Genomic DNA, 24,000 nt, shown 5'->3' on the forward strand with positions numbered 1-24,000 from the left:
TAGGGCCTAAGAGGCTTGGTACCAATAACGCCAGGCCCCGTGACGGGGCCAGAAGCTGAAAATCAGCTCCTACAAACAACTCCGTGAGTACATATGCACACAACTTGTGCCGTGATGTGTGCATAAAGAGAATGACATGAGCGGCATATGCTATGATGGCAAACATAAGAATGGCCTTCACGAATGTAAACACTGAATCCTTCAAGACACGCTTCAGCACATGCGTGTGGGCAAGCCTTGAGTACCCACCAGTGCGGAACCCGTCCCTAGCCAAATATAAGATGAAACTCGAGAATGATTCAAATGTATGCATCGGGATGATGCCGGAACTAAGAGGATTGAGCTACAAGGAAAGAATGAGTGAACTAGATCTCTACTACAGGGAGGAACACACAAGAGGGGGATGGTTACAACACTGGAACTGCTACTCGTATGGACCACGCGTGGACTGCAGTTCCAGCCTCCGTCCAGTTCCAGCCTCCGTTCATTCTTCAGTTTATTCTCTGACTCCGAGGCAGATGTAAGGCTTACAGGGACAATCCTTCTCTTTCCAATTAACATAAAGCCGAGCCACACAAACATCAGGAAAAAACTTGTTCAACGTGTGATAGTGGAGACATGGTGTGGACTACACACAGCACGGAAAAATATCCCCATGGAAGATTTTCAACGTATATGTAAAACAACTTACGTCACTTGAATGAAAATCAAGAAGCGAGTCCAAGAACTAGAGTTCATACCCCGCACAGACGGACAATGAGGTTGTTAAAATAGCTGAGAAACAAATGGTACAAAAAAAGACGATGGGACCCGGAGTTCACAACATTAGATTGGAGAAAGAGAGGAGACATGATCATTTCATACAAAATATTGAAAGAAATACACAAGTAAACAAAGCGAGAAACAACAGAAAGAAGAATAAATGGTAGTACGATAAAACAAATTAGAAAGAGTAAATAACAGATGAGGATCACATTCGCCAATTCATTGTTAAGAGGCGGGCCCAGGAGCTACAGCTCACACTCCGCATACCGAACTAGGTAATTTCGTGGTGAACTCGTGGTGAACACTCACCAGGAGACGAAGAAAAGCGCCTGAGGGGTGAAAAGTTCTCGTGGTGTTCACACTACCAACAGGGGTGGAGGGGTAAACCAGCGGAAGGCCTCGGTCAGATGACCGAAAGCTCCAGCGGCGGGTCATCATACTCGTATGACTAAGACCCGCATCAGGGAACACTTGTCCTGTTTCCTGACAACCCTGACCTAACATAAGAAGGCAGTGGAGGACTGGGATGGGAGAAAGAGAGGAGGAGAGAGAAGAAAAAAATAAAATGAAGGAAGTAGTGGTAGTATTAATAATATATATACTGGCTCCCTACCTTCACAATTCTGTGTGTGACTAGTTAATAGTGTAAGTCAGACCGAAACGTCGTCATAAGTTTCTTTCTCCTATGTGCTGGTTATCTGTGTGTTGTTCCGGTCAGAGTAATTTTTTTTTTTATTCTCTAAGACGGGAGGTTCCCTCCTTCCCTCTTCCTTAGTTGTTGGTGTCACTGGAGAAAAGTAGCAGCACACTGCTGATGTGGCCAACTTTATTGAATAACTACAAATCTTATCCTTTTTTTTAGGGGGGGGGGCTGCCCATCAATTGGTGAATTTCCCCGCCTCTCTTTTTCCAGATTTTCTCACGTTCCTCATCCTTGGTTTTACTCATTTCTCTCCCCCCCCTATCCCCGCCATGTTTCTTATTTCCTTATTTCGCAAGTATTTTTATTCCTTTCCTTCCCTTTGTTTTTCTTTACTGCACTTTTTTTTCCTTGGGCTTTTCTTTCCTCCCAGCTTTACTGCAGCCTCCATCCATCCACCCCCTTCATCCCTTGTATTTCCTCCTCCTCCTCTCCCTTTCATTATTAGCATTCTCCTACTCCTTCCCACCATCCTTCAATAACACCAACATCTCTAGCAGAAGTCCTAAGTCTGCTGCGGATGTTACGCACACACACACACACACACACACACACACACATACACACACACACACACATCACACACATCACACACACACACACACACACACACACACACACACACACACACACACACACACACACACAACACACACACACACACACACACACACACACACACACACACACACACACACACACACACACACACACACACAGCGTGCGCCACAAGGCATCCTACTTGATCCCTGGCCACAGGATTGGCTGCTTCCTGTAGGAGTACAGGAGAAGGGAGGAAGGAAGGAAAGGTGATTGGCATGAAGAGCAAACAAGATAAACGAACGAAATAAGGAAGGAAGATCACGTGGATAGCTTAGAAATAGGTAACAGTCGAGGACGAAGGTGGACACAGGTGGAGAAAAGGAGAGATGCAGCGAAGCCGAGAGAGAGATGCAAGGAAGAGGAGAGAGGTGCGGAGGGAGAGATACTGAGAAAAAAGAGGATGAAGGAACAAATATAGAGAGGGAGAGAAAATACAGGGAGGTAGGGAGGAATTGAGTCACAAAAAAGGGAGGTATTGAAAGCAAATGAAGAGGTTGAGAAATAGGGAAGGAGAGTACGAAGGACGGTGAGGAGAGGATAGGTAGAGGGAGGAAGGAAGCAAGAGGGAGAGAACAAAACCCAAGGTCACTGTTAATGACATGCCATTGAATAATTACTACCTAGGTTCTTCTTTTAATTACCATGTTACTACAACTACCACCAGTAATACCAGCTCTACTGCCACCACTACCACCACCACGCATTTGCCCATGCCCCTACATTCACCACTGCCCTCACAGCAATCATACTCTTCCAGCTTCTATCTGTGCCTGTGTTCCTGTGTGCCAACCCATGGGCATGCTTTCGTAGTTACAGTTTGTGTTTAAGCTTACTCTAGCAGGTGTTGGTGGGCATGATGGTGGTGGTGGTGGTGGGCATGGTGGTGGTAGTGGTGGTGGCGGGTATGATGGTGGTGGTGGTGGGCATGGTGGTGGTAGTGGTGGTGGCGGGTATGATGGTGGTGGTGGTGGGCATGGTGGTGGTAGTGGTGGTGGTGGGTATGATGGTGATGGTGGTGGTAGTGGTGGTGGTGGGTATGATGGTGGTGGTGGTGGTAGTGGTAGTGGTGGTGATGGTGGTGGTGGTGGGCATGGTGGTGGTAGTGGTGGTGGTGGGTATGATGGTGGTGGTGGTGGGCATGGTGGTGGTAGTGGTGGTGGTGGGTATGATGGTGGTGGTGGTGGGCATGGTGGTGGTAGTGGTGGTGGTGGGTATGATGGTGGTGGTGGTGGGCATGGTGGTGGTAGTGGTGGTGGTGGGTATGATGGTGATGGTGGTGGGCATGGTGGTCGTTGGGGTGGTAATAGTGGTGGCTGTTGCGAGGTGATGGATGGGGCAAGGTTACTCTTCTTCACTATGGTTGCTACCACCATAACTACCATCACTGCTGCTCCTCCACCTACATCTTGGTTGTGACGAGGAAAACGACCGTTACCATCATTACCATTATGGCAGCCATCGCCATCCACTGTCACAACCACCACCATCACCACTGTCATTACCACCACTACTACTGTCATGGCCACCACCACAACCATTACCACTACCACCAGCACCACCACTGTCACTACCACTACAACCACCATCGTTACCATCATCGTCACCACCATCAACATCGCCGCCATCACCACCAACAACAACAACAGCATTTCTGTTACCACTCATTATCAGTATTGATCAAACACAGCGTCAGTCTTGACACACCACATCGTCAGTCTTGACACACCACATCGTCAGTCTTGACACACCACATCGTCAGTCTTGACACACCACATCGTCAGTCTTGACACACCACATCGTCAGTCTTGACACACCACATCGTCAGTCTTGACACACCACATCGTCAGTCTTGACACACCACATCGTCAGTCTTGACACACCACATCGTCAGTCTTGACATACCACAACGTCAGTCTTGACACACCACAACGTCACTCTTGACACACCACATCGTCAGTCTTGACATACCACAACGTCAGTCTTGACACACCACATCGTCAGTCTTGACACACCACATCGTCAGTCTTGACACACCACATCGTCAGTCTTGACACACCACAACGTCAGTCTTGACACACCACAACGCCAGTCTTGACACACCATAACGCCAGTCTTGACACACCACAACGTTAGTCTTGACACACCACAACGTTAGTCTTGACACCACACAACATCAGTCTTGACACCACACAACGCCAGTCTTGACACCACACAACGCCAGTCTTGACACCCACACAACGCCAGTCTTGACACCACACAACACCAATCTTGACACCACACAACATCAGTCTTGACACCACACATCAGTCTTGACACACCACAACACCAGTCTTGACACACCACAACGTCAGTCTTGACACCACACAACGTCAGTCTTGACACCACACAACATCAGTCTTGACACACCACAACGTCAGTCTTGACACCACACAACGCCAGTCTTGACACCACACACCGTAAGTCTTGATACTACACAACGCCAGTCTTCACACCACACAACGTAAGTCTTGACACTACACAACGCCAGTCTTCACACCACACAACGTAAGTCTTGACACCACACAACGTCAGTCTTGACACCACGCAGCGCCAGTCTTGACACACCACAACGTCAGTCTTGACACACCACAACTCCAGTCTGACACCACACAACGCCAGTCTTGACACCACACAACGCCAGTCTTGACACCACACAACGCCAATCTTGACACACCACAACGCCAATCTTGACACACCACAACGCCAATCTTGACACACCGCAACGCCAGTCTTGACACCACACAACGCCAGTCTTGACACCACACAACGCCAGTCCTGACACCACACAACGCCAGTCTTGACACCACACAACGCCAAACTTGACACACCACAACGCCAATCTTGACACACCACAACGCCAGTCTTGACACACCACAACGTCAGTCTTGACACTCTGCAACGTCAGGTCCTGACAGCGTTTAGTCTTCTGTAAGCAAGGTTGACAACACCGTGTACAAACACCACTACTGTTTCCCACTTTCACCTTAATTTCACACCTATGTTTAATTACAAAATGGTGCCATATATATATATATATATATATATATATATATATATATATATATATATATATATATATATATATATATATATATATATATATATATATATATATGTATGGGGCACCATTTTGTAACCAATGTTTTGAAACATGGATGAATTTATGTATTCAAGGTGCTAAATCGTTGTGGATCATTCAGGACAAGGAATACTTGAGCAGGCTCGAACCTCCGTTACTTCTCTCAGTATGTTTTGTTTCTGAAGTTCATCTTGGTTTTTTTTTTCTTTTTTAGCTACAGTTTTTTTTTTTTTTGTGTGTGTGTGTGTCCCGTTTCTTCTTTCCACAAGTTACGTTTTTCTTTCCATGGTGTGAGACATAAGATCAATAACTGAAGATGGTCATGCTTAATACCATCAGTAGCTCAAATGGTAATTGTTATATCACGATTCAACTCTGAAAATGAATCCAGATGTCTTACTGAAGAAAGTACTGAAGAAAACACCTCGCACAACAGTATTTTCAACTGGGACAACTTATAGCTCTGTGTTAGAGCTTTTTTACAACTTGATGAAAGCTCTACACACCCCGAAACGTTGTTTGTACAACACTCCATCTTTAAGCATTAGAGTTAATTCTTAAACCCAACACTAAATCTTCCAGCAACACCAGTCAAATTTAAACACGGAAAGACATAATTATCATCGCTACCAGGAACAGAGGGCCTCGACCCCATCCTCCCAGGACAACCAGCACTAGGTGACCACGTACCTTAGGGAAGAGCAGCTCTCGAAAAACTCTACGGGAGCAACACGCCCTACATCCCGGCCATTTTAAAGCGCAGGGGCTAATAACATTTGTGTTGGCATGACAACAGGATGGCTACCCGCAGAGAGGCCAACCCAGGGTGCTGAAACACGATAATTTTTTTCACTGTTTTCCTATGAGTCTGAGAAAGAGAAGTTTATGTTCCTTTGGAAGTCTTTGCTTATAGGTGAGAGTCATTTTTTTTTTTTTAAGGATGTTTCTTCGGAGGTAAATTGGTGGTTAGCGGGTAGGAATGGGTGAGGGACGTGTGGTGGGGATGTGTATTGGGGTGTTTTTGGGGTTGACGGGTTGGAGGAGAGGCGTCCTTGCCATTATTCACCAAGTCATATCTCTTTCCCCCGCATCATCTCTTAAGCTTCTGCTGCGAATCCTCGGCTGAGAGAGCTTCAACTCTCATAAAGATTAGGCTCCAACCTCTTATCTAATCGCTGCCGTAAAGTGATATGAGGTCACCAACCTTTTTTTTTCTAATGTAGTTCTTAATTAAGAAGCTGGAGAGAGTAGAGGGAGAGGGAGGGAAGGAATGAAGCAATAAACTGGAGAGGAAGTCAAGAGTAAAGGGATTCGCAGGCGAGCTGGGTTGCCTACGGCTTCCCCCCGGCATCTCCAACACTCGCTCTCCTTACTCACACGTAAAAAAAATAATCAAAATACTTACCAATATGTCTTCTCGCTAACCATTGCCTTATTTTTCGCGATGTACCATTTGTGCTATGCTATCTGTGTTGGAGGGAGTTAATGGTGTACTTTGAAGTTGTAAGCTTGGTTGTGTCTTGAGTTTTGGTTTGGGGGGAAGGTGGCTGTGTGGAGGGGGAGGGCGGTGGTTGTGGGGGGGGTGCGGGGGTAAGCGAGGGGTTATGGAAAATGGTTTTATCGACGATAGCGTCACTTGAGGGGAGGCACGTTGACTCTCTGCTCTTCCCCTCACTTCATTGTGTCCAAAATCGCGTATTTTTTTTTTCGGGAGAAAAGGGAGGGGGGGGGGAGGAGGAGGGAAGGCGCCCTCCTCTATTTTCCTTTCTGATGATGATAAATAAATACATTTTTTCGTCTTTTTCTTCTTTGGCTCATTGGGAGTGGAGCGAGGGGAGGGGAGATTAGGATGAGGAGTCAGGGGATTTGTGAGGTGTAGGTTAAGGATCAGGAACAGGGTGTAAGGAGAGGCGTGATGAGGGTGTAAGGATGAGGAGTCAAGGGGTCTGTGAAGTGTTAGGGATAAAGCAGATGGTGTTAGGACAAGGAGTCAGAGGAAGAGTGAGGTGTAAGGGATATGTACGGGTATAAAGACGAGGTGTAAGGGCAAGGAGTCAGGAAGGTGAGGGAATGTCTATGCGGTTTAAAGGACAAGGAAGATGTATATAAAGATGAAAAGTCGGGAAGTCTCTGTGAGGTATAAGGAATAAGGAAGACGAGGGTGTAAGGATAAGAATGCCTGGTGTACTCTCTCAAGTCTCTAGAATTACGCTGAACACTTTACAGATTAAAAGGCGCGCGCTGCTAAAATATTACAACGTACACTAAGCAAACGTTATTATTCCTTAATTAACGTTGGTCTAATTAACACCCAGCTTCACACTCGTAATTAAATGTGCTTTAGTTAACAAGAGTTTTAACACTGAAGTAATTTATCAACTTAGAAAACTTTATTTTCGTCCACAGCGTGCGATTTAGATATAAAAATTACAAGAGTGAAAACGGAAGGAAACCCTTCTTTCCCCCCTCCCATGAACAAAGAATGCAACCTCCCATACCTTAAAATAAATGAAACCCCTTGCCTTAAAATGATTGGAACTCCCCCTTACCTTCAAACGAATGGAAACTCCTTATCTTACAACTAACGAGAGAAACCCCCTTACTTTAAAGCAAACGATTGGAACCTCCTTACTTTAAAACAAACGAGTGGAACCCTCTTACCTTAAAACAAAATAGTGGAAACCCCCTTGCCTAAAGACAAACGAGTGGAACCCCCTTTCCCCTCCAGAAAAGGAACCACCTTTCCCAAAACAACGATAGGAATACTGTGTACATATCTTAAGAATCGAGACGAACGCCTCTTCCCCCCCCCCCCTTCAAAAGATATGTAACTCACATCCTCTCTCCAAAATACAAAGCTAGCCGGATGTAATCACATGTACTGGATGATCCATCGTGGCGACGAGGAAATGCCAGAGTGCAGAGTCAGTGTTGGACTCAGCAGCCGAGGATTACAATTTCGGTAGCGGTGATTGGTGAGGTAGTCGCGAGACCTAGCGGCAGCAGCGTCAGCACCCCTGAAACACCGCTTGCAGCGCCGCCAGCAGCAGCCTCAGCACAGTCAGTAGTAGCAGCAGCAGCACCGTCACTAGGAAAAACAGCTCTGCCAGCAGTAACGGCTGCAGCACCACCTCCAGCAGCAACAGCCGCAGCAGCACAGTCAGTAGGAGCAGCAGCACCTCCAGGAGCAGTAACAGGCGCAACGGCACCGTCATTAGTAGAAGCAGCACCTTCAACAGTAACAGCAGCACCGTCAAGAGCAACAACAGTACTGTCAGTACCATCAGCACAGCCAGCAGCAACAGCCGCAGCAGTAGTAGCAGTAGCACCAGCAGCACCGTCAGCACCGTCAGCAGCAGCAGCACCGTCAGCACCAGCAGCAGCTTTTTTTAGCGACTTCTTTAGCGGGTGTATCGAAGCGAGCTGCTCATAATTCTGTTTTTGCTTATATATTGGCAATTCATGGAATTTAAATGCGTCCACTGACACACTTTAAGAGTGCGCTCTCCCTCTTCCCTCCCTCTCTTTCTTCACTCTCCCTTCCTCACTCCTTCCCTTTCTCTTACCCACTCATTCCTTTTTTACCTTACTCACTTCGTCCCTCTGTCCCTTCCTCCCTTTACCCTTTTAATTCATCCTTCTCATCCTCCCTCACATTCATCCTATACGTCTCTCTGTATCTGTCAATATCAGCACCTGTCATCGTTTTATCTTTCTTTGCCAACACATTTATTTATTGTAGCAATCTTTCGCGTCTTATTTAGTTGTCCTCGTCTATTTTAGCTTGCTTTCCTGCTTTTATCTTCGAGGTAGCTTGGTGGATGAAGTCAGTTCTGGTGTTTGAATTGCCTTCTCATCTTCATTCATTTCATTCTGGTTAAGCCCACACAAGTTTTAGGTGAGTGGAACACATTGTCAAGTTGTGTCATTAAAGAAAATTATTTTATGTAGCTTTAAGGAAGACGGATAGAAACACGAGTGCCAATGTTTTTGTGATGAATGGTTTGAAAAACCGACAAGTTGATGGACTGAACACATCGACTCCAGTTTGAGGGACTGATTACCTCATACTCCTCCTCTCCTTACGCCTTCCTCTTTGTATTGGACTGATGAAGCCACTGTGTGGTGAAACGTTTCCTGAATAAAGATTCCCATATGCTGCATAAGTGTCTCAATCTTCAATGTTTTTGGTTAGCTGAACCTTAGGCCAGTAGGCCTAATGCAGGACCCTTTTTTTTCCTTATGTTTTAAGGGATTGGGTGCAGCTCTTCTACTTGTAGCGCTTATTATTATTATTATTATTATTATTATTATTATTATTATTATTATTATTATTATTATTATTATTATTATTATTATTGTTATTATTATACGCAGCAGAGTAAGCAGTTGTGGACGTTTGATCCTCTGTTCACTAACTGCGAGACAGGCAAGCTCTCTATGGCGCTGTAGCCCATAGTGAAAGTACTCTGTTGATCTGTTTGCGTTGTTTTTCTCCGAGGAGAAAAAACATGAAGGTCTTTTGTTCACCAGCTGTTTACCTGGAGTCGCCTCCGGAGGTCACCGTCCTCGCGGCCCGGTCCCAGACCAGCCTTCCTGGTTACCGTTCTGTTTAAATGTTCAGAATCTGTGGTTTTCCACGATACAACTTGGTTTATGTCAAATTATCCAGAATTTTTATATACGATCTTATCAACTTTATAGTTTCAAACTCAGTTCTTAAAGACGTTATTTGTTTCTTCAACGCTCCATACATTATCCGCTCAGGTGTACCTTTGATGCTTTTGATGAGTTCCGAGAGTTTTTCGACTCCCGGAGCCCGGCCTTGGACCAAGCTCGTCTGGTGCTTGCCTGGTCAACCAGGCTATTGCTGTTGGTAGCCCGCTGGCCCACATATCCATCATAGTCTGGTTCATCTGGCACCAGGTGAAGACACTTGTCTAGTTTCCTCTTGAAGACATATAATGAAGATATTGGTGTGAATGGCCACTCATAAGACCAACTCTAGCACATATTATATAATGACACTCAATACCAAGGACAGGCTACATCCTACAGGGTTTCGAAATTAGTTACACCTTGACACCACCAGTTACCCGACTACTGCACTCAGTCCAGTGGACTAAGATTCTGGTGAGAGACACGTCTCTCACCGGGATGCTGATACGTTGTACATATCTTGTTGTGCAACAAAATCACAGTAAACAGGTAATATCACAATATTCAAAACACTGTGAAAAATAGCGAACTTCCAAGCGCGTTCGTGATTTCTCACATTATCAGGGAGCTGTAAAAATAATAGGCACTTGATGTGAGAAATCACGAAACCCCTTGAAAGTTCGCTATTTTTCCACAGTGGTTGTTTTTCATGTTTTATTATATACAACCCATCCTACCCTCTATGCCATGTGTGAACTATATAAACTCTCAGGTAATTGATTGGCCATAAAATATATATAAACAATTCTGTCAAGTAGAATCCGCTATTCTCTCGGCAGATTTGTTTCCTTACTAGTCAGTGAAATATATTTAAAGCTCGACTATTGGAGCATAATAGCTTTTTGTCTTAGCCTCAGCCAATAGTTGAACATCACAATATCTGAACCTTTCATATTAAAATCTTAACATTTAATAATACAACAGAGAAGGAACTTAATATTCTTTATTTAGCTCTCCATAATAACGGATGAATTATTAATTATTTTCAATGCTAAATCCGTGTGGGTCATTCAGAACAAAGAGTGAGAAAAATCTGAAGTTCCCATCAACTAAACGCAAGAGACGCTGCCTAACTCTCCGCGTCGGTTTCCATTAATAGTGGACGTATCAACCATCTTAGTGGACGATTTTCTTTATTAGTAATTGGGGAACGTAAGAATGAAGGGGCACTGCAGCAGGTCCACTGGCCCATGTTAGGTAGATTTCTCTTATAGCACACTTGAGGTATGTTTGTATAGGGCACCGAGAAGACGCCATCTGTCCCATAGGTGGTGAGTGATCTTCCATTAATGTGCTGATCACCTCCTACTAAGGCTGAAAGACTGATCGTGTCAAAAATGCTACTACCACTCTTTCCAGTGTTATTTTCGACTGTTGTGCAGGGGAAACGTTCTCGGCAATAAAAATACCCAGGTATTCCGCACGTTTCTTATTCGTCAACTTATCAACAATGTATACCAGTTTCATTTTTTTACTGTCCATCAGTTTCTCCAAGTGTCTGTGTTCATCCTGGTGAGCTGTGGGGAACTCTCCACTCTCACACTTGATACTCTCCACAGCAAAGCAAGACCAGCTTTTCTGGGAGTCTGTTCTGTCGGTTTTGATGTTTTTCTTGGATCCTTTCCCTGTGTTGTGTCTGGTCTTGTCGTGAATATTGTTCAACTCTTGTTTTGTCTGGTTCTGCCATGAGCATTGTTCTACTTTTGTGTTTCCTGGTTCTGCCATGAACTTTGTATAGTAACACGATTCTTGCCATGAGGATCATTCTGATGGCACATTCGCTCTCTCATCGTGTTAATCACATGAGTATAATTAGATCGAATGTTCTTGTTTTGCTTACATGCTAATGAGGGTGTCTGTGTTAGCCTGAATCCGTTTTTATTTCTTTAATTCTTCACGTAATGTTGATGTAAATACAATTAACACAGCCCCTCTTAGCAACACTGTACTCGGTGCATACACACACTACGCACATCGTTACAACGCATATAGCAACACTGCACACATCGTTACAACACATAGTAACACTATACACACAGTTACAACACATAGTAACACTGTACACACAGTTACAACACATAGTAACACTATACACACAGTTACACACAACACAACACCTACAGTAACACTACACACATCATTACACACAACACAATACGTATAGTAACACTACACTGTAACACAAAACAACACGTATAGTAACACCATACGCACAGTTACACACAACACAACACTTATAGTAACACTACACAAATAAAACACAACATAACACACACGCCACCTCCAAACAGTGTATTAAACGAGCAATGGGAAAGTTGAACCTTACTGTTAATGTGAATGCAACCTGTTTTACCAACAACGTAAGTCGCGACTACACTCGCGTCTTCGTTCCCTCACCTCCCCCTTCCCCTCCGCCTCTTTCCCCCTCCCTTCCACTCCTCCCTCACCTTCTTCACCCTTCCCTTGCCCCCTCCGACACCTCTTTCTCTTTACGTCTCCCTCCTTCCCTCACCTCCTTCTCGCACTACCTCCCCCTCCTATCTTTCTTGTTACCATTGCCCCCCCTCTCCTTCCATTCTTGTTTCTCTTACCCCTCTTCTCGTTTCGCCTCATATTTCCATTTCGTTCCTCTCCCCACCATCCTTTTTCCCTGCCTCTTCCCTCTCCTTCCCCGCTCCCTCTCCTCTCCCCATCCCGTGATTATATATATTCGGGTGTGGTCATTCCCTCCTCTCTCTCCTCCCTCTTTCTCCTACCTCTCTACTCTTCAAAAGATATCATTCCCACATTTCACACATTCTTCCTCTTCGTCTCCCACCTTTCATATTATTTCTTTCACTGTTAGACATCTACTTTATCGTCGTCTTTTTTTATTATATCTTCCCCCCATTTTCATATTTCTTCTTTACAGTCCCCCATTCCCATCTCTCACCTGTCTCCCTTTCCCTCCCCGCCCCCTGATTGCCCTCTCCGGGTCTTCTTCCCTGATCGTCCCCTCCCCCAGGTATCTTCCTTTCCCCCCTCCTCCTCTCCTCTCGTGGTAGTTACCTTGGTTGATTTATTGTCTGATGGTAGCGCCCAGCCACCGAGGTTGCCCGACTGAGGTTCTCCTGTGGACACAGCACGGTGCCTTGCCGCAGCCGTAAGATACCGCCGCAAGCCGCCACCACCACAAGTCACCAATATCTGCGGCGACTGCGGGAATTCCTCTTACAGAGGGTTCCCCTTCGAAGTACACGTGGGTACACACCCAACAAGGTCTATCATCCATGAGGCCTGGTCATGACCAGGGCCACGGGGGCGTTGACACTTGGAACGCCCTCCAGGTATACTCCAGGTATATACACGTCACTCACAACGTTCGTCACTGACATGTATCCACGTTACCAATAGTGAAAATCATTGACTGTCGAAATCGTGCCAGCGCCATTATAAACAATTCACAGAACGAGATTCGAACCCACGGTGAGCCAGTGGTAAAACAAGCAAGCCAGTACGCAAGCCACTAGCTAATGGGCTAGTGGTTAGCACACTGGCTTACCCTTTCCCGGAGTTCCATCAGCTTCAACATATGCAACCCATATTGTATATGCAACGTTCGTTTTCTAACGCGTTACAACGTTATAGCCTAAATTAAATATAAACTTACCTGATTACGGCAATTTTTCGTTCGTTTGGATATGTTTCTCTTTTGTTTGGCGGAATATGTAATTTTTCTTTTTTTGTTTAGGAGTTGACAAGTAAGACATGTATAGCAGTCAGGTAACTTTATACCGAACATACACGTGTGTCTTATCAACTTGTCGGTATTCTATCCCATTATCATATTTACTTTATTCAGGATTTTTTTAAAAATAGCGTATTCATTAAACTTGTAAAATAATTAGAAATTAAATGGACTAAGGGTTGAGAAGCTAAGGGGTTTTAAGTGATTAGGGCTGTCCATCCTTCCCTCCTCTCTCCTCACTTTCCCCTGCTAATGGAATATAATTCCACCTCCACCCCCCGTTGCAATTTCCTAAAGCAACTTTCTTCCCCGAGACTCCTGCCCTTTTCTCTTAATCCAGGGGACAAGGGAGATTTCATCCCAACATCATCATAATCTACAATAGAGGGCAATTTAGATATTTTTTTATAACCACTGTCCTCGTCTCCCGTAAATGACTGGTCGCAGTATTGTTATTTGCTTAAAAGCAGCGTATGTCGTGGATGTATTAATATGTGTACGTACTGCTCGTGAGGCCGGTATCCAAACGGGAGGAGAATGAAATTAGTTCTTGTAGCTTTCCATGGTCACAAATGTGCTCGCGTTAGTTGCGGCATGCCCAGGGTACTCGCTGGGCAACTAAAGTTTGTACTATGGTGGCGTAGTGGGCTAAGGCATCGATAAATTTACCTAGTTTCCCGGGAAGCTGGTCGCAGTATTAGTATTTACTTAACAACCACTTGTTTCGTGGATGCATTGGTATATACCTGGTTACCTGGAGGTTATTCCGGGACTTAATTTTAAATGAGTTCTTGCTAATTGACCAGTTTTACATATTCGGCACGACATATATATATATATATATATATATATATATATATATATATATATATATATATATATATATATATATATATATATATACACTTCCTCCTGTCCTCTACAGTCAGCAGCTTGGTAGGGGTGTAAATCCAACACCTCCTTCCATTCTTCTCCCCCTCCCCATCCTTCATTAAACCGGACCTGGAAGGTAACCGGTATCAGCGAACAAAATCACTGGAGCACCGGCCCGGCAGTGAGGGCAGTAGCCACACCTGGCTCACTCTGGGGCTCTCTCCGCTATCTGATAGCCCTGTCTTCCGCCCGCCTGCCTGCCTTCCTGCACTACCCCCACAACCTCCTAGGGTGGCCTTCTTGTCTCCCCTCACCCCCACTCTCTCTCTCTCTCTCACCCTATGAACTGTTTAATAACTTCTGTACACTTCTCCCACGTTCGATTTATATCACTTTATCACGGGTGTGTGGTAGAGATCTTGTGGGAATTGTGAAGAGTTTATGTTCATATCTAAATGTTTACATCGTGTGTGGGTGCTGTGGGGCCTTCATCCTTACTACTGTATTTTATTTGTTGTAATGTATTCCTAACCTTAAACAGCTTGACTGGTTGGTTGTGCTTCAAGACTTGTCAACTGCACAAAGAGGTATTAATTATGGTTTTTATGTCACCTGTTCATCACCAGTTAAAGATATTTTAATCCATAAAACTGTTAAGTGTATACGTTATACACACTGAGAAATGCGCCCCTTCAAGTGTACATGCACCGTTTCTCTCAGTACATACACATCGAGTGTATATATATATATATATCACCATGATGTATATACGCTAGGACGTTTCGGTCCTGGGACCATGATCTGTGTGTGTGTGTGTGTGTGTGCGTGTGTGTGTGTGTGTGTGTGTGTGTGTGTGTGCGTGTGTGTGTGTGTGTGTGTGTGTGTGTGTGTGTGTGTGTGTGTGTGTGTGTGTGTGTGTGTGTGTGTGTGCGTGTGTGTGTGTGTGTGTGTGTGAACAGTGCCGTTACACAAACATCTTACAACATGATTTACGTTAGACTTGATCTTGATGTTAAAAAGTATCACACGTATAATGTTAGGGAATATAAAACAAAGATTTGCAATAGTTAATATTTACTATAGCTCAGTGAATGAATAATCTGTTCTGTGTTGCTCAGGATAGAATAACGGCAAGCCAGTGTAAATAGGTTTTATGCGAGGCGCTAAACCCGTGTGTTTGGGGTCATACCACCTGTCTAGTGTGGTGAGAGTCGCGCTTCTCACAACTGAGGTTCGGGGATGGAATCTCTGGGCTTTAGAAAAAAAATGTCTAGTGTACTTCCTAGATTCATTAACTAGACTGGGCCAATGATCCGCCAGCAGCAACAGTCTGGTTGACCTGGCATGCACCAGACATGCCTGTCCCAGGGCTGCTTGTGGGAAAATGAAACCTTGAAATCTATCAAAGTTAGGGGGGGCCTCAGACCCCCAAATTCCAAGAGCCCAAAATTTCTATACCGGCGGCGCCAGTATAGAATTTTTGGCCCCGCCTCTGCTCAAAGATATATCGAAGTTACGCTGTTATTAACCTCACTAAAGTAAGGTTGATAACTGGTCGTCCCTTAACGGTGCAGTGAAGAGTGGTATCAGTAATTGTGTTTAGTAATAAGGCTATTAAGGTTATATTAATGCTAGTGAGGTAAAGTATTGGGTACTACAGTGGTATGTGCTAATGAAGGGTGTGTGTAGGGTATCATGGTAGTGGGTAAAGGGTATGTGAGGGTATCATGGTAGTGGGTGAAGGTTGTATGGTGTATCATGGTATCTGGGGTGTCATGCTAGTGGGTGAAGGGTGTGTTTGGGTATCATGGTAGTGGGTGAAGGGTGAATGGGGTCTCATGGTAGTTACCTGAAGTTTACCTGGAGAGAGTTCCGGGAGTCAACGCCCCCGCGGCCCGGTCTATGACCAGGCCTCATCCGGTAATGGGTGAAGGGTGTATGGGGTGTTGCGGTAGTGAGTGAAGGATGTATGAGGGTATCGTGGTAGTGAGTGAAGAGTGTCTGGGGTATCATGGTAGTGAGTGAAGGGTGTGTGAGGTTATTATGGTAGTGAGTGATAGGTATATGGGTATCATGGTAGTGAGTTAATGGTGTTGTTGTTGTTGTCTTACAGATGGTGCGTGGAGGTTGAGGGCTGTGACTAGCGGAGGCGCAGTGTTCGTGCCGCCATGCCAGGAGAGGAGCGGGGAGAGCCACCTTTGAAGGGATGCCCCCCGGCCCCCCCACACCCTGACCCCACCTTAACCCACCCCCAGCAACAAGCCCCCCCGGAAATGAGTCCCGAGGACGCCCCCTCTACCTCCCCCCTGGCGGGCGAGGAGGGCCCAGGGCCCCTCCCGCAGCAGGGACCCAACGTCACCTCCTCGTCGTCGTCAGCACCGTCGCCGCCCGCGACGTTCAACCTGACGTGCATGACGTGCCACACGCACTTTACGTCGGCTGAGCAGTACACGCGACACCACTGTGTTGCGTCCGCCGCCGCGCAGGACGCCATCAACGAGTCGTCCAGCGATGTGGAGAAGTTCGACGGGAAGATCGTGTACAACCCTGACGGGTCGGCGTACATCATCGACTCTGAGATGAGTGACGACGAGGGCGTGGCGGGTCTGGAGCTGCCGAGGCACGAGGGGTCCATCGTGGACTCCCCCAGACATCCCCTCTCCTCTACCGCCGCCCCCACCATCCCCACCATCGCCAACGCCATATACGTCACCAAGAACCCCGCCTTCTATACCGCCCTTTACGGTCAAACCTTCACCTCGCTAATCCAGGAAAACAAAGTTCCTGAAGTTCCCATTGTTCACAACTACAGGGTCTTTACCGTTGGTGATAAAGACAGTGAAAATGAATGTAAGGACAGTGATAGCAAAAATGATAGTTGCAGTGAGAAAACCAAACTTCCATTATTAGACTACTCGCAAGTTCCAGTTAAACCTATATTGATGTGTTTTGTATGTAAGTTGTCTTTTGGATATGTTAGATCTTTTATTGCCCATGCGATGGGCGACCATAGTGTAGTGCTACTGGATGAGGAGAGGGACCTTTTGGCGGCCAAGAACGCCTCGGCCATCATCCAGTGCGCGGGTCGGGAGAAGGAGCCGCGAGTGTCGTTCCTAGAGCCAGTCACGCCCCCGGGTGCCGGCGGCAGCAGCAGCAGCAGTGGTAGCAACAACTGCAGCAGCGGCAGCAGCAGTACCCAGCACGGGGGCGCGCTGGCCACCCTGTTGCCCTCCGGGGCCCCCAGCGGCACCTCCCCCAGCCCGCAGCCCTCACCCGCAAGGGCTGTGCACAATAACAACAACGATGCCCACCACGACCTCACGGACGATGAACGTACCAATGCTGTCAAACGTGAAATGCCTGACTTTTATGAGCTTGTCCGTCAGCAGCACCAGCAGCAGCAGCAGCAGCAACAACATCAGCAACAACAACACCAACAACAGCAGCAGCAACAACAGCATCATCAGCACCAACAGCAACAACGGTCTGATCCTTTCGCTGCCCCTCAGCACCCGGCTGCTGCACGGACGCCAGATCTAAGTCGCAAGTCCCCCATCTCAGCCCTGGGCGCCAACGGGCGGGCGTCGGTGTCCCCAGTGACTTCGATGTCCCCCACGAGCTTCTCGCCGCTGCAGTCCCCAGTGGCACAGCTCACAGGAACCATCATCGGCGCGTGCCCCGAGCACATGAACGGGCGGCCTCAGGGTGTAAGTTGCGAGAAGTGTGACCTCATCCTGCAGCAGTCGCGCCAGCTGGGCGGCCAGATGGCGTTCATGCATTCCCGAAATTCCTGCAAGACGCTCAAATGTCCCAAGTGTAACTGGCATTACAAGTACCAGGAGACGCTGGAGATCCACATGAAAGAGAAGCACCCGGAGAACGAGTCTACTTGTATTTACTGCCTCACTAACCAGGCGCACCCGAGACTCGCCCGAGGAGAGACCTACACCTGTGGCTACAAACCCTATCGCTGCGAGGTCTGCAACTACTCCACAACTACCAAAGGCAATCTCTCCATACACATGCAGAGCGATAAGCACTTAAACAACATGCAAGAGCTGCAGAACGGTGGCATGCCCAACATGGACGGCTCTATGGGCTCACAGTCGTTGACGTCTCAACAACAGAGTCCATCGGGTAGTATTTATTCTGCGCCTAAGACCCCCACGCCGTCCACCACCCCGGCGCCGACGCAGCAGCAGCAACAGCAGAAGCCCAAGCCTGTGTGGCGCTGCGACGTTTGCAACTACGAGACCAATGTTGCACGTAATCTTCGTATCCACATGACAAGCGAGAAGCATACTCACAACATGATGGTGCTGCAGCAGAACGTCAAGCATATGCAGCAGCTGAGTGCTCTGCAGGGTGGCGGAGGCGGCGGCAGCCAGCTCGACCACATGGCCTTGTTGCAGTACGCTGGTAACCCGGCCGCTGCAGCCGCTATGATGGCCAGCTTAGGTGTAGGAGAGAAGCCTCACTTGCCTGAGGCAGCCTTGGCGGACCTCGCCTATAACCAGGCGCTGCTTATCCAAATGATGTCAGGTGGCCAGTTACCCCCTGGTGGCCCTATGGGCCCTGGGGTCCCTCCCGGACACGGCGGACCCTTGGGTCATGGGGGCCCTCCAGGACACGGCGAACACCCCGGCCCTCATTTCGACTTGGGTCTAAATCCTGAGTCACTGGAGCCTCCGCCGGAACCCGTACCACCCAACCCTCGCCACGCCTTCACCTGCTGTGTGTGTTCTGTCTTCTCCACCGACTCCCTGGAGCAGCTCACTCTCCACTTGCAGCTCGACCGCTCCAAGATCAACGAGAATGAGGTCTTACTGGTAGTAGCGGGGAATTACATCTGCAAGCTGTGTTCGTACAAGACCAACCTCAAAGCCAACTTCCAGCTGCACTGTAAGACGGACAAGCACCTGCAGAAACTGCAGCATGTCAACCACATCTTGGAGGGCGGCCCGCGGAACGAATGGAAGCTCAAGTACCTGTCTAACACCAACCCTATGCACGTGCGGTGTAACCTGTGCGAGTATTACACCAACAGCGTGCATAAGTTGCAGCTACACGCCGCGCACCAGAGACACGAGGTGCTCAATGTCCTCTTCCGCCACCTGTGCGCAGCGGAACACACTATATCTGAGGACCGACGTCTCTACACCTGCACCCTCTGTAACTTCGCCACGCGAGCCAAGCTACAAATGCTTCACCACATCCGCTCCATGCGCCATCTACAGATGGAGCAGCTGCACCAGATCCAGCGACACGCCGAGGGTAAGGGCGGCACTCAGCAGGATATCGGCGACATCTTCAAAGTGGAAGAATCTGAAGAGGAAGGACGTCACACACCGCCTGGTAAGTCAAAGATTTCACTTTACTAATTCCCGGAAGGTATTGCAAGCAACCCTCACCCACGTCACTAATATCTTCTATAATCTCCCTTCACTTTTCTCACTGTAACACAGTCAACACTAGTTATTAGATTTTTTCTTAAAATTGTTATAATTATTTTAAAGTATAATAATTATGCAGAGTAGAGCTCATGTTCTAATTTGTTTCAGGAATTGGGAAAAAAATTATATTCGCTTTTATTTTATTTCAGAAAACATTTAATCATGTCTTATTTTGTGCTCACTTTTCGTTTTCTAATTCAGGATTAAAATTGTCTTTAGAAGCAGTTATATAGCATTTTTTGTATATTGTATTTCACGAATACAAATTCCAAAAGTAGTAATTAAGTTCTTCATTTTGCAGATTATTGTATTTATTTAGCTGTGATTTGTTTACTGTCACTCTGTGGCACTAGGAGCGATAACACCTGTTTTGGTCAGGGTGTTTGGTGTCTTACTAGAACACATGTGCTTACACACACACACACACACACACACACACACACACACACACACACACACACACACACACACACACACACACACACACACACACACACACACACCCACCATCAAGGCCTCCTTCGTCACTTGAGAGAGAATCACTCATTTCATGGTGTTAACTGGTGCAGACTTTCAGGTGGGCGGCTGTCAGCGCCATCGTAGTTGTATGATTACCTATATGTAGTTATACTAGAGAACAATACTCGTGGTGTTCCGTCTTCGTTGTTATTACATCACTAACTGGATCTTTCCTACAGTACGCGTTAGTTCGTTAGTTACCGGATGTCAAAGGTACTTGTATCTTATTCACGTGCAGTTGTCAAGTTATCAACGAATCTGGGTCTTGGTAATGTGTTGTGAACTTTTAATGATGGCTTATAACGTATTTTCGCAGCCTGTTTTGATAAAATATAATCTGGTTTCATTAATTAAGGTGTATCGTGTGTCCTTCCAACTTGACTGGTGTCACAGCTGTATGGTAAGGATTAGAGGGGCAAGACCTTTTTAGTTTCTAGTACCAACCCTCTATGTGTGTGTGTGTGTGTGTGTGAGTACTCACCTATTTGTACTCACCTATTTGTGGTTGCAGGGGTCGATTCACAGCTCCTGGCCCCGCCTCTTCGCTGATTGCTACTAGGTCCTCTCTCTCCCTGCCCCATGAGCTCTATCATACCTCGCCTTAAAACTATGTATGGTTCCTGCCTCCACTACATCACTTTCTAGGCTATTCCATGGCCTGGCTACTCTATGACTGAAGAAATACTTCCTAACATCCCTTTGATTCATCTGAGTCTTCAACTTCCAATTGTGACCTCTTATGTCTGTGTCCCATCTCTGGAACATCCCGTCTTTGTCCACCTCGTCTATTCCGCGCAGTATTTTATATGTCGTTATCATGTCTCCCCTGACCCTCCTGTCCTCCAGTGTCGTCAGGCCGATTTCCCTCAACCTTTCTTCATAGGACAATCCCCGTAGCTCTGGGACTAGTCTTGTTGCAAACCTTTGCACTTTCTCTAATTTCTTGACGTGCTTGACTAGGTGTGGATTCCAAACTGGTGCTGCATACTCCAGTATGGGCCTGACGTAGATGGTATACAGAGTCTTAAACGAATCCTTACTGAGGTATCGGAACGCTATCCGTAGGTTGTGTGTGTGTGTGTGTGTGTACTCACCTAGTTGAACTCACCTAGTTGTGGTTGCAGGGGTCGATTCATAGCTCCTGGCCCCGCCTCTTCACTTGTCGCTACTGGGTCACCATTCCTGCTCCATGAGCTTTATCGTACCTCTTCTTAAAGCTATGTATGGATCCTGCCTCTACTACATCACTTCCCAGACTATTCCACTTCCTGACAACTCTGTGACTGAAGAAATACTTCCTAATATCCCTGTGATTCATCTGAGTCTTCAACTTACAACTGTGACCCCTTGTTGCTGTGTCCCATCTCTGGAACATCCTGTCTCTGTTCACCTTGTCGATTCCTCTCAGTATTTTATATGTCGTTATCATATCCCCCCCTATCTCAGGTAGATTTCCTTTAACCTCTCCTCGTAGGGCATGCCCCTTAGCTTAGTGTATGTGTGTGTGTGTGTGTGTGTGTGTGTGTGTGTGTGTGTGTGTGTGTGTGTGTGTGTGTGTGTGTGTGTGTGAACGTGTCACTGTGTTTGTGTTTATTAACTTTAGCTCTACTCAACTTGTTAAGGTTATGGCGGTTGAGTCTTGGCTCGCAAAATTACTGACCTCATAGATTCTTAAAGGTATATGTAGAATCTACCTCCACCCAAGAGGAAGACCACATCCTCATCTAAATTGTTTCACTTTCTAACTACCCTCAGACTAAAGAAGCATTTCCTAACCTTGTGACTAATTTGTATCTCTGATTTGAATCCTGAGTATCGTGTACGTAGTGATTATGGCTTTCCTATAAATGCCAAAAATTTCTTCAGATACATGAAAAAAAAGGAAATTTATATTTTTCATCTCAAAATATTAAGATTTCGCCCAATCCTCCCCTTAAAATGTAGTTTCGAGTGCATGTCTGATTAAAAATAATAACACAATTTTTTATATCAATAGGAAATTGGTGTCTTGATCTCGAATGTCTGCTGTACTTCTTTCAGTCTTTCCTCACAAAACCATTTCCCGAAGTTCCAAAACTGATCTCGTAACTAATCTCTGAAGCTTCTCACCTCAGATCAGGTGTGTGCTTCAGGCTGATGTTAAATACCGCGTACCTCTGACATATGTTGTATGCAAGGTCTGGTCTGTCTCTTGAAATTCCCGAATGCCTTGTGTACGTGTGTGTGTGTGTGTGTGTGTGTGTGTGTGTGTGTGTGTGTGTGTGTGTGTGTGTGTGTGTGTGCTGGTAATGCTGCAGTACATATTGCAGCATTGTTGCTCCAGGTAATCACTGCCGGTTAATGTCTTCAATACAGCACTTATATCTGCGCTGCTTCACCCTCTTCCTCCAACCCTCCGCCCGCTCCTCTCCATCTCCTCCTCTCATTCTTACCTCTTCCTCCTGACTTCTCTTGGCTTCGTCTTCCGCAACTCATCGCCTTCCATTCTCTTGACTTGTTGTTATCTTCACTCTCCACGCCTTTATTGTATTCCTTGGAATGTTACCTCACTATTGCTTTTGTAATTTTTATTTTTTTCTTTTAGTTTCTTCTACTCCCTCTTTTTTTATTTAACATTTAATGGCCTTTCTCCATCTCTTTCATTCATTACCCTTTTTTTCTTATTCCTTCCCCATTCTTACCTTCCAGTATTCTTACTTCTTTCCAACTCCCCCCCCCTCTTACATCTTTCCAGTCCCCATATACCTTTTTCCCATCGTCAGGTTTCCTATTCCCTCCCTCTCTCCTTCCTTCCCTATAACACTTTTCTGTCTTTCTGCTATCCTAGTCTTTTCCCACTGCCCACTCCCTTACGTTCCCCGCCTTCTCCCGTTTCCTACTTTCCTTCCGCATGCCCTTGCCTCTCTCCACACCTTCCTTTCCCTCCCCATCCCCGACCTCCATGGCACCGGAAGCCTCCAGTATCAATGGAACAGGTGGCCTTCCCTTTTCCTTGGCACTCCCTCCTTTCCCTACTTTGGCAGACAGGGAAACATTGCTTTTATTCCCGCTGTGTAACTCTCATAGAATAAGGTAGCAGCACATTGCCGCTGTACCCATTTTTTTTTTTGCTATATGTATATAAAAATGGCTTTGCGAGAATCATTGAGGTATGATAAGAGTATATGTCGCCATAGCCACGTGATTAATGTTTACAGGCGAGGTGCTGTGGTACGCTGTTCAAGTCCTTCATTTTGTGTACTCGCCTATTTGTGGTTGCAGGGGTCGATTCATAGCCTCTGGCCCAACCTCTTCGCTAGTTGCTACTAAGTCCACTCTTTCCCTTCTGCATGAGCTATATTGAACCTCTTCTTAAAGCTATCTATGGATCCTGTCTCCACTACATCACTCCAGATTGTGTGTGTGTGTGTGTGTGTGTGTGTGTACTCTGAGATCAAGCTTGGAGGAAGACAGGTCAGAGGTGAGGTGAGGTGAGGTGAGGAATAAAGGTGAGGTGAGGTGAGGAATAAAGGTGAGGTCAGGT

The 24,000-nt window shown here is 46.3% G+C and overlaps 1 protein-coding gene across 4 annotated transcripts in view; it reads left to right on the forward strand.

Annotated features, from left to right (window-relative positions):
• Positions 1 to 24,000, forward strand: part of zfh2 (Zn finger homeodomain 2) — a 497,688-nt gene that overhangs the window by 435,808 nt on the left and 37,880 nt on the right. For all 4 annotated transcript variants that reach the window (XM_053770880.2, XM_053770879.2, XM_053770881.2 and 1 more), the window contains exon 2: positions 16,619 to 19,860. In XM_053770880.2, the coding sequence (XP_053626855.1) occupies positions 16,674 to 19,860 (3,187 nt within the window). In that variant the 5' untranslated portion in view covers positions 16,619 to 16,673. The remainder of the gene's footprint in view (positions 1 to 16,618; positions 19,861 to 24,000) is intronic.

Source organism: Cherax quadricarinatus, chromosome 4 (assembly GCF_038502225.1).
Source record: "Cherax quadricarinatus isolate ZL_2023a chromosome 4, ASM3850222v1, whole genome shotgun sequence".
Lineage (NCBI taxonomy): Eukaryota > Metazoa > Arthropoda > Malacostraca > Decapoda > Parastacidae > Cherax > Cherax quadricarinatus.